Consider the following 12,508-nt stretch of genomic DNA (forward strand, 5'->3'; position numbering starts at 1 on the left):
AAATTAACAATTTTTTTCTTTTAAATCTTATGCTTTTGGCCAATGGCCTTCTGTGTTTCTGTTCAGTTATTTAATCAAAGTTGCCTTCACCAACCATCATCCGTTACAATTATCCTCAATAAGTCTCAAATTGGGTAGTTTTTCATAACAAAATAAAAGGACAGGTCAGTGATTACACCTTCCGAACACCAGACAATTTTCTGACTAACTTCTGCTTCAGAAATTTCAAAGTTAAACCCCATATTGTCTTGTAAATCTGACTTGCCTACTAAATTTTAAAAGTGTGTTCTTTCCCAACTAGCTCATTTCAATTTTAAGTCATTCTTATAGTAATAGATGACACTGGGAAGGTGTCAGTAGTTCCATTTAAACTTCAATTTATTTCAGATAATTTCTATATGCCAACCACAACACTACCACTACATAATCTCAAATGGTAGAACTGACTCTCTGTTGATTTCTGTGTTGAAAAGGGTAAATTCCTCATTTCACTGCATCAAGATTCAAATGCACATTTCCAGTGCATTAAACTATGTCTTCATAGCTTTAAGAGCACACAAAATAGTACATAATCATTAAAATGATAATTAAGCTGAGAGGGTTGAAAAACTGCACTTTACTTCTTTAAATAGGAACCACATCATTTAACAATTTATCTTAGAGAGCATCAGACTTTCCCGGCAAATAATGCTATAGGCTGGCAGGTATAGTGTATCTAAGTTATTCATTTATTTCATTCACTGCCAAGAGTCATTTGTTTTCTAGTTCTAAAATAATGTGAGAACAGATAACTAGAGAACTGGCAATTACATCGCATCAAAAATACATACCTGATGTGTAATTATCAATTTGTGGACTGAAACAAGACAAAATCCTCCCTCTCCTGCCTTCCAAGGAAACAAATTACTTATTTCTGCCCTTGGTAAAGCAAACTATACTAAACTGTATAGTAAATACGATGAAGAGCTGTCACTTCACAAAATACGTACAACTACCATTTCCAAGGAGACTGATTTCAGAATAGCAGCCGTGTTAGTCTGTATTCACAAAAAGAAAAGGAGGACTTGTGGCACCTTAGAGACTAACATTTATTTGAGCATAAGCTTTCGTGAGCTACAGCTCACTTCACCGGATGCAACACTGAAAATAAATAACTTTAAAAAGTTATTCAGAAGTGACCACAGCAGTGCTGGAGATTTTCATTTCAGCTGATCAAAATTCATGTACTTTTTTGTTATAGAAAGTATGGGATACTGACATCAGTATTACAGGATTGGGCCCAAAATACTGCATGCAGTAACTCCCATCAGTTTCAATAGGAGATGCATAGACTTAAGGACTGCAGGATTGGGCCTTTCTATATATTGATAAATTCAATTTTTTTCTTTTACTCCCCAAGACAATTTCATTTCAAAAACAGCAGCCATCTCTGACACATTTTCCACTCTCTGAAAGCCAAGGTTGTAAGATATTTCAATATTTCAAAATATATGTAGGTTATAAAATTTATTTATGTAAGCATTCAGATATGTTTAGATGTAAAAGATATTTAGATTTCACTATAAGCTTCAACAAATATATATTACTAAACCTGGACAATACATATGATTCAGAATCTGCATGGGCACAATTTAAAACTGAAATGTAAACATGAAAAAATTCTGTAAGGAAAAAATAAACAATGTAAAGCTTTATAGGAGACAAGCTGTGTTAAATTTAAATAAACCAAAAGTAGTACCATAATCAGAAAGCCAGCTTCAGAGTGTAAAAAAAGAGAGGGATGTAGGACAAATGAGGAAATTTGGATACGCTGAGGTACAAATAGGAGGTTTCCATAATAGGGCATTTACTATCTTTCCATGGTGAACCCTTCAAATACAAAATCAAACCAAAATCACTTGTCACATAATTGAAATTTTACATGTAATAAAGGCAACGCAATACTCAGTTATGGCCTGTCAAATATTTACCTCACTAACATTATCTACAGAAGATTTGGCCGTTTTGTACACCTTATACAGGTTTAAAGGGTTTCAGTACAAAAATGACACAATATACAAATCTGTATACCAATCAAACAGAACGTTTTTCTATTTCCCAAAGGAGTTATCTTAAAGCAAAATACCTGAGATTTCACAATATCTTCAGTGTTCTTATCACACACGTAAATATACATTGCAGATTTCATAAAAAGACACTTTTCCCTTAAATATGTGCATTATGGTTAAAAAAAACTATAGCTTTAAGGAGCTGAAAAACAACACCCCATCTGAGAGACTTCATTTTTGCTGTTGCACATTCAGGAATGTCCTTTCACTGAAGAGCACTCCATTTATTGAGCGGTAGATCAACATTAGAGAGCACTTTCCTCAATGCAGACACAACAGGGTGGCCTGTTGATTTTGAAAAACTCAAAATCAATAGTTCAGTGAGATGAAGTACTCCCTCCAGTTAGTGAATATCTGGAGAAGAAAAGAAATGGTTATTTTTGGTCACTTTCAAACTCTTGTTACAGAACAAATAATGATTAAAAAGTCATTAAATTGTGCTGTAAGTAGGAACTTGAAGCTTTGTTCCTTTCTGAATCATACTTAGCATAACTGAAACACTGACTAAAAAAATAACCAAGCTACAGACCTGAATATCATATAAATAAGACATTGCAAGTGCATAACTATGGTTTTGTTCACCAGAATGGCATGGCTCTGTTCAACAGAATGACAACAATCAATCCTCAAATGTCTTTTAGTGGGTACACATTCATTTAATAAATCCTGTGTGTTTTCATTCAAAACCCATACTTTGGGAAACTTGGTATCTCAGCCACCTCAAAGTGTTCTGGGGCAGGAAAACGTTTTTGAACTAAACCTGCTTCCCCCTCCCACCAAAAGAAAAAATAGCTTTCCCATTCCAAAGCTATTAATTTTGGGGGGTGGGGGCGGAAGAAGTAAAAGTTAAATACATTAATGACAGGTTTCAGAGTAGCAGCCGTGTTAGTCTGTATCCGTAAAAAGAAAAGGAGTACTTGTGGCACCTTAGAGACTAACAAATTTATTAGAGCATAAGCTTTCATGACCTACAGCTCACTTCATCGAATGCATACAGTGGAAAATACAGTGGGGAGATTTTATATACACAGAGAACATGAAACAATGGGTGTTACCATACACACTGAAATGAGAGTGATCAAGAAAGGTGAGCTATTACCAGCAGGAGAGAGGGTTAGGGGGGGAACCTTCTGTAGTGATAATCAAGGTGGGCCATTTCCAGCACTTTACAAGAACAGTAGGAGGGGAAATAAACAAGGGGAAATAGTTGTACTTTGTGTAATGACACATCCACTCCCAGTCTTTATTCAAGACTAAGTTAATTATGTCCAGTTTGCAAATTAATTCCAATTCAGCAGTCTCTCGCTGGAGTCTGTTTTTGAAGTTTTTTGTTGAAGAATTGCCACTTTTAGGTCTGTAATCGAGTGACCAAAGAGATTGAAGTGTTCTCCGACTGGTTTTTGAATGTTATAATTCTTGACGTCTGATTTGTGTCCATTGATTCTTTTACGTAGAGACTGTACAGCATGTACATGGCAGAGGGGCATTGCTGGCACATAATGGCATATATCACATTGGTAGATGTGCAGGTGAACGAGCCTCTGATAGCGTGGCTGATGTGATTAGGCCCTATGATGATGTCATAAGTATTCCTTTTCTTAATACATTAAGTTTCACTAAATTTTAAAGAATATTAGAGACCAGAATATGCTCTTTCTAATCACTACACCAGAACCCATGTTTAAGAATTTCTACTGTTCCTCGGTGCTCACCACAACTCGCTAGGGCAAGGTATTGTACTTTATAAAATCTTGTTAATGGCAAGAATTATTGAGATCACCAGTGAAAAGATAATTTTAGACATTAAAATGTGTAAAGAAAAGAACTTGATACTATAAAAGATGTGATCAAATGGCAACAGTATTTAATATGGAAAGTATACTGAAGTGTGCACAAATAAATGATATTTCACCTTCATAGCTGTGTTCGAGAGGAATATCTGAAATTAGTAACTTGGATGTGAAAAGCACCTGTGGGTTATAGTGGATCACAAACTGAATATTAATCAACAAATACAATGCATTTGCAAAAAATGCTAGTATCATTCTGGGGCGTATTAACTAACAGGAGTGCAATACATAAGACATGGAAGGTTATTGTCCCACTCTACTCAGCACTGGTGACACCTCAGCTGGAGTACCCTGTCCAGTTTTGAGACCATACTTTGTCAATATCTTTCTTACACTGGAAAGCTCAGAGGAGAGCAACAAAAATTATCAAAGGTTTAGAAAACCTGGTTTCTAAGGACTATTATACAGTGACCAATTCTTCTCCATGTCCACTGAAGGTAGGACAAGAAGTAATTGTCTTAAACTGCAGCAGGGAACATTTAGATTAGATAACAGTAAAATCTTTCTAGCTATAAGGATAGTTAAGCACTGGAATACGCTTCCAAAGGGAGGTTGTGGGATCCCTGTCACAGGGAGGTTTTAAGAACAGGTTAGACAAACACCTGTCAGAGATTGTCTAGGTATATTTGATCCTACCTCAGCATGGGGAGCTGGACTAAATGACCTCTCAAGGTCCTTTGCAGTCCTACATTTCTATGATTATCTGAAACTGAAAAAAAAGATGAATATGCCTGAAAAATCCTGTTATTCAAATGCAAAGATGTTTTTCTGATGAGAGTCTAGTTTTAAAGTCTTGAAATAATTTTTTGTAAAGACTTTTTGGTCAACCTCTCAGGCTCACTCAGCTTCAAACTGGTAAGAGAGCATGGATAGCAGATTATCCTACACAGAGGGGGCTAAAAATTATGCTAAGGTTCTGATAAAGCTTTTCAACTTCTCTTATGACAGCAGGGGCACACAAGTGGTCAACTTAATGAAAATTACTTTAAAATGTATGGCATTAAAAATTGAAAATGTATTTAAAAGAAAGAAGAACTGGTTTTATGTTTTATGAATATAAGTTATTTTAAACTACAAAATCATTGTGTTAATTACAATATCATTAAATGAGTAATAATACAATGAATTTCTTTGAAGTAATTTACACAGCACCATAAAATTAAATAGCAATGTACAAATGCAGGTAAAGACAGTCCCTAATCCGAAGAGTTTACAATCACAGTAAGATAAGAAAAAAGACAAGACCCTGAACAACAGATAAAGTATTATTAAGTAAAGTAAGATAAAGCAAGTATTATTGATGAGAAGAGGGATTGCCTGAGGGTGTGAGTTTAACTGAGGGATTCAGATGAGGAGTTAGAGGGTTGGTTAAGGGATATGTATTAAATAGGGCTGTCGATTAATCACAGATAACTTACGCGATTAACTAAAAAAAATTAATTGTAATTAATCGCCGTTTTAATCGGACTGTTAAACAACAGAATACCAATTGAAATTTATTGAATATTTTGGATGTTTTTCTACATTTTCAAATATTCTGATTTCTATTACAAGAATACAAAGTGTATAGTGCTCACTTTATATTTGATTACAAATATTTGCACTGTAAAAATGATAAACAAAAGAAACTATTTTTCAGTTCACCTCACACAAGTACTCTAGTGCAATCTCTTTATCGTGAAAGCGCAATTTACAACTGTAGAATTTTTTTTTGTTATATAATTGTACTCCAAAACAAAACAAGCTAAAACTTTAGAGCCTACAAGTCCACTCAGTCCTACTTCTTGTTTAGCCAATCGCTAACACGAAAAAGTTTGTTTACATTTACAGGAGATAATACTGCCCACTTCTTAATTACAATATCACCTGAAAGTGAGAACAGGCGTTCGCATGACACTGTTGTAAGATATTTACATGCCAGATGAGCTAAAGATTCATATGCCTATTAATGCTTCGGCAACCATTCCAGAGGAAATGCTTCCATGCTGATGACGCTCATTTAAAAAATAATGCGTTAATTAAATTTGTGACTGAACTCCTTGGGGGAGAATTGTATGCCTCCTGCTCTGTTTTACCCGCATTCTGCCATATATTTCATATTATAGCAGTCTCGGATGATGACTCAGCACATGTTGTTCATTTTAAGAACACTTCCATTGTAAATCTGACAAAATGCGAAGAAGGTACCAGCGTGAAATTTCTAAAGATAGCTACAGCACTTGGTCCAAGATTTAAGAATTTGAAGTGCCTTCCAAAATCTGAGAAGGATGAGGTGTGCAGCATGCTTTCAGAAGTCTTAAAAGAGCAACACTCAGATGCGAAAACTACAGAACCCGTACAACCAAAAAAGAAAATCAACCTTCTGCTAGTGGCATCTGACTCAGATGATGAAAATGAACATGAGTCGGTACACACTGCTTTTGACAGTTAAAGAGCAGAACCCGTCATCAGCATGGACGCATGTCCTCTGGAATGATGGCTGAAGCATGAAGGGACATGAATCTTTACTGTATCTGGCATGTAGATATCTTGCAACGCCGGCTACAACAGTGCCATGCAAATGCCTGTTCTCACTTTCAGGTGACACTGTAAACAAGAAGCGGGCAGCATTATCTTCTGCAAATGTAAACAAACTTGTCTGTCTGAGGGACTGGCTAAACAAGAAGTAGGACTGATTGGATTCGTAAGCTCTAAAGTTTTACATAGTATTATTTTTGAACGGAGGTTTTTTTGTACATAATTCTACATTTGTAGTTCAACTTTCATGATAAAGAGATTGCACTACAGTACTTGTATTAGGTGAACTGAAAAATACTATTTTTTTTTACAGTGCAAATATTTATAATCAAAAATAAATATTAACAAGCACTGTACCACTTTGTATTCAGTATTGTAATTAAAATCAATATATTTGAAAATGTAGAAAACATCCAAAAATATTTAAATCAAAGGTATGCTATTATTGTTTAACAGTGCAATTAATTGCAATTATTTTTTTTATTCACGATTAATTTTTTTAATCGCTTGACAGCCCTAGTATTATATATTAATTCTTTATACTTGTTTCTTACAATTATAGACAAACCTATTAGAATTCAAATTCTTCCTGTACGGAAATTTGGCTTATGTCAATACAGCACAAAAACTGATTAACTGATATACATATTTAGCTGTGAAATATACATTTTTCCAGAGGTTTTTATAAACAGCATTTCCTACTGTTTGAAATATTCTGATAGAGGATTGGTTTCTGTATGGCTCATCTGCTGCTGCATTGCACAGGCATAAGAGATCATGCTCAGCAACATCATTTGTCCAAAACAGCCATTTAATATGGCTTTTTTTTTAAGGTGTTTTTGTTCTTTCTCTAGACAAGTTTCCTACTAATAAACTTGAACTGCATGAAACAGATTTACACTGAACTTTATAAAGCAATTTCATATTTTACCTAATTTGTGGTTGTTTTTAATTTTACTAGTAAATATACAGTGGTTGGTCCTACAGAAACTCTCTGCAACAACATGTATAATTCATCCCGTTACAGCCATGGATGTTCAGTTACTATCAATATATTTGGGGATTTCTGTAAAATACTCAAAACTTAATTTTAGTTTAAGTGGCCTTTTTAAAATTATGTAGAACTTTATTTAGAAAGAAATAATCAATTTCAATATACAAATTTAAATTCAGCCATACTTCCTCAAACCATGCTTCACATCTAGAAATATTAACGGTTTCTTCATTAAACTCCACTTAAGATGGAACCCAAGATACATTGCCAAAACAAATGTGTATTATAACTGTAGGTTACAGGCATTGGGATTATTTTTAAAAAAAGTATATTATTATACAAACACAGTAAGGGCTCAATTGCATACCCTTAATCACAAGTGGTCTTTAATGAGATTGCTTACACAAGTAAGGACTATTTACATGAGCACCCAGGTCCTAAATACAAGAGTATCTACATTAAGGCAGAAGAATTGAAAAAAATGAGGCAAAAAATATGGAGATCCAAAAATCAAGAGAACCACAGTTATTCATATCCACAGCTTTCTTCTTTTACGTTAAGATGGAAGACTTTTTGAAAATTTGTTGATATGCTTATACAATCTCTGTAATGCAAGACTGTTCCAGCAACAGTTTGAGGACAATAAACCTTGACACACTGTCTTAACCTCAATGAGCATTTTCCATGTGATGAAAGGGGAAAAATTTTATTAGGGTAAACATATTGGAAAATGCTAATGAACATTATTGTGCACTCTGCATAGTATTTTTTTAAATTGCTTTCAACTATTATCCTGGGTTTTTTTAAATATTGGCGAAGTGCACACAATTCATTAGACCACTTTGAAATGTATTTCTTTTGGGCACTAGTTATTTTAGCACCTAAAGAGATTTAGTTTGAACTTTTCCAAAATTTCACTTTTGGACAGAGCTCAAAAGTGGAAAGCGAATGTTTCACAAGTTCACAACCAGAAAAGAAGAGGGTTTTAAAATGCAAACAGTTTTTTCCTTTAACTACAGTGGGTACAAACAGCACTTTCTATTTTATTTTCATGTAATATTTAATACACCCCCAACACACATTTTCATTGACCTAGAATCTTGAAATATGGAACCCGCATTCATTGTAGGCTAATGAGTAAAGGAAATTTCCAAATTTAATATTTGATCTCTTCCTTTTCTACCAGGAGAGATCAGAGGTCAATAGTCATGAATGTAAACTATTCAAGTACTCTTTTTAAAATACATATATATACACACACACACACATACACCCACAGCCCACTAATCAATCTCTCATGGGACTATATCCCACATTACAAATCTCTGAGCAGTTTCGTATACCGACCATTTAAAAAGAAAAAGTTAATTTTTATGTAACTCATGGTAGTGCTCTTTTTCTGGTTTGGCTTTGCAGACAATACATTCAACATACAGTATGCAGTGTGTGTAATATAATGAAGTATATGTAATGAAGACAGGAAAAAGAAATTTAAGTTCCTGATAGGCTGAGAATTTGTTCTATTAAACAGTTAAATTTTCATAAACTAAGTAAAAGCACATCAGAAAATATTTTATCTTTATAAATACAGAAATATCGGTTTGTACTTGTATATTACAAAATACTTGGCAAATATTAAAGAAAGTCTTGCAATTTTATGTAAGTCATAATGCAAAAGTATTTTTATTGTTACCTCTGAAGCCTCTGTACAAGCTGCGACACCATGGTATCTGAAATGCCTGGACAAGCCTCCTCAGCTAAATAAATAGCTTCTCTCAGTTCTTCTATGGACCCCATGTTGTCACCATATACCTGACTTTTCTCTTTCAACTAAAAAAATGACAAAACTACATTAACAATGTAATTAACAGACAAATTTGAACATGTAATATGTGTTAATTTCTATGTTTCCACAGAACTAGAATCCTGAGAATTAGTACATTCATTTTTTAAAAAAAATTATCATAAAAAGTCTACCTGTAGAAACATACTATTTGTAATTTGAGATTTTTATCACAGGTCACTAACCAAGCAGTCTAAGCCTTCACAAAAATAAGGCGGTCATGTGGGATGTGAAACCCTGAAACCAAGGATCATCTGAGGTCAGCAGCAATTCTATTTTACTATTTTAGAAGGGTGCTGTTGCGTACAAAGTAAGATTCAGTCACTGCCCTGAATTATTTACTGCTACTAATTTTGTACTACACTTTGTACTTTCATAGCATCTTCCATGTGAGGATTTCACAGCACTTTAAAATGTTAGTTCACTGAGTGTCTGTTACACAATAACTTCGAACATTGCAGCTGACCAATTCTAAAATTTCAGTGAATGTTCTAGGTCTCAAGGGACAGAATCCTATTTATTTTGGTGCAAATCAGAACACTGGAAAAAGCCTAAGTCAGAGGAAAATCAGGTCCCCCAAACTCTCTGATGCTGTAGGAATGGAATCTGCTGCTGCCTACACATGAGAAGCAGCAGCTTAACTTGCTGCATTGGGAGTGTCTGTAGCTTGGATTCTAATGGAAATCAGAGAATCTTACAGGCAGAGTGTATAAGGGGGTAAATGGGGATAAGAGTGGACTAGCAGGGAACACGTGAGGGAGAAGTGGAAGCAGGAGGGACGAGAGAGATGGGGCAGTGATGATAGGGGGAAGCAGGGACCCAGAGGGGAGTGAGGAAGTGGACTTGCTCTTAGGGGGAAGAGAGGATAGCTAAGCAGAGACCCACAAGGAAATCAAGGGGTGAGGAGTGGTGATGATGGGGGAAGCAGGGAGCCACATGTGTGGCTGTGATAGCAGGAAACCAGAATAGGGAGCGTGGAAATTGGGGAGGGGGAAAAAGCAGGGCCCCAGAGGGAGAGTAGAAATGGGATGGGGAAACTGCAGTTCTGGGAAAGAGGGGACACACACTGCCCCTGCCATGAGAGGAATGGGATAAAACACAGTCCATAACATGGCGGGGGGAGGAGAGATGGGAACAGACAGAACCCCTGGCATGAGAGATGAGGTGAGGGGAGCAGCAGGAAGCCCCTGATATAGAGGGGCATAGGAAGGTGGCACACAGGGAACTTCTGGTGGGGAATAGAAGAATGGAATGGTGTGTGCAATTCACTCAGCGTACATAAGCATCCAACCCCCTAATAACCCAACACCCCCATGAGGAAGGAAAATGCTATTCACCATTTTACAGACAAGGAGGCTATGTCGACTTTCCACTGAGTCTGAATAATCTCTGGTGCAGAGACCACTCTTCTGGGTAAGTATCTGCCTACTGTGTTCAATATGCTTTCTATGTGGCATGGAAGCCTTCCAGGAGCCTCCTCAAGAACAGGGCTCCTTTGATTAGGAAAATACTTTTGGTGCTCTCCGTTTTTTCCACCCACAAGGGAAGCACAGTTGTAAAGACTGAAACATGGTAGGGTAGGAAAGGACTACTTAAATACAGTTCTATAGGTATTTTTTAAGTAATTGACTCTACATCATGTCTGTATTCCCCTTCATATGTAAATATACTTATAAAAAAATTAAAGAACCATTCCACCGAATACCTGCATAAAATAGTTTGTTAGATTCCAGTACAAGTTCAGCATTTATACTTCAAGGCTTTGAAACTTTTAAACTCTCTTAGCCTAGTCCACCAAGCAGAAGCTGGGGAGAAGTGAGGAGCTGAATGCAGATTCGACAAAAAACCCAATAATAGGAAAAACTGGTGTACTGCAGTCCAAGCAGCAACACACACCTCCCCTCTTTATTTAATTGTCTCCCAGCTTTATTTTCTCTCCTCATTCTCTTCCATTAGTGTACGTGATGTGGTTGTGCTACACAAATGAGCATTGCTGTAAACAAACTAGGAAAGAAACAGAAGAAACAGATGAGACACAAAACCAGAATGCTACTGCTGGACCATAAGGAGAGTTAACCTACCAGTTACAGTATCCTTGGATATGCCATTCCCCAAAGAGACATATATAAATAAAGATATCAGAAATAACTAAGTTTTCAGAGGCAGCTTACCTCCACAAATAAAGGAGATATAATTGCAGATAAACACTGAGACAAAGGACGCCTGGGGGTATCTTTTTCCTTTAAGAGAAAAATGAGTGACATCTGTAATAGAGTGAGTGCGATTAACATTTACATTGTAGCTTCAAAATAACCCTAACTGAGCCTGAGCTATTTGATTTCTGAAAATGCATCCTCTTTGTTTTCTGTATTTGTTTCATAAAAAACTAGTTCTGATACACTACATATAAACATAAAAATGAATATGTAAACATGCACACATATGAACTAATTCATGTAGTACATTACGTTTTAATACCATCTATCAAAGTATGTGTAAAGTGATTACATTATGTGTGGGTGTGAATTCAATATGAAGAATCATTAAAGATTAGGTTTTTGTATGACAAAAGTGCATTACAAAACAATGCTTCTCGAAGAACGTACAGTGAAACTTACTAAAAATGTGAAGGGTCTGATCCCACTCCCTATGTCTTGACACATGCAGGTAGAAAATGCTAAGTCAACCATAATAAAACATTTAAAAACAACATCACACATATTTACAAAAAATCGAACTGTAAGAGTGAAAAAGTATTACAGGATGAAATCATGTTGATCAGAGAGCCGTTCAATACAAGCAACAACTGTAATCTACATAATTTAAAAGACTTTTTGCAGATTTTTTAAACTGTCAAAGGAGTATCTTAAGTGAAACAAAATTTGAAAAAATGTTGGATGACTGAACTAGATTAGGTATGTTTAGATGTATATCTGGCTAGTATTGCTTTTAGCATTAAACATTAATACAGTACCTTGTTACTTTCTTGTTCCTCTGGCTGGGCTCCTCCATTCTCTACATTCTTGGGGTCTTTTTCTCTGATTGTAAAGATCCAGTCCCCTGAATCACGGCCACCTGTGGCCTGGCCATCGGTTTCACTTTTAAAAAAAATACTAACACGTTTCAGAATTTTTCCTTTCCTACATTAGTAATATTAATTTAATAATGCCAAAATAAGCTTAAAACCTTCACATTT

General features: G+C 35.6%; 1 protein-coding gene across 2 annotated transcripts in view; it reads right to left on the minus strand.

Annotated features, from left to right (window-relative positions):
* Nucleotides 1-1,491: 1,491 nt before the first annotated feature.
* STK24 (serine/threonine kinase 24) overlaps nucleotides 1,492-12,508 on the minus strand; it is a 139,384-nt gene continuing 128,367 nt past the window's right edge. For both annotated transcript variants that reach the window (XM_077812852.1, XM_077812844.1), the window contains exons 8-11: nucleotides 12,287-12,410; nucleotides 11,484-11,552; nucleotides 9,163-9,299; nucleotides 1,492-2,462 (exon numbers count right to left, since the gene is read on the minus strand). In XM_077812852.1, the coding sequence (XP_077668978.1) occupies nucleotides 2,426-2,462; nucleotides 9,163-9,299; nucleotides 11,484-11,552; nucleotides 12,287-12,410 (367 nt within the window). In that variant the 3' untranslated portion in view covers nucleotides 1,492-2,425. The remainder of the gene's footprint in view (nucleotides 2,463-9,162; nucleotides 9,300-11,483; nucleotides 11,553-12,286; nucleotides 12,411-12,508) is intronic.

The sequence above is a fragment of the Eretmochelys imbricata genome, chromosome 1, assembly GCF_965152235.1.
Source record: "Eretmochelys imbricata isolate rEreImb1 chromosome 1, rEreImb1.hap1, whole genome shotgun sequence".
Taxonomy (NCBI): Eukaryota; Metazoa; Chordata; order Testudines; family Cheloniidae; genus Eretmochelys; species Eretmochelys imbricata.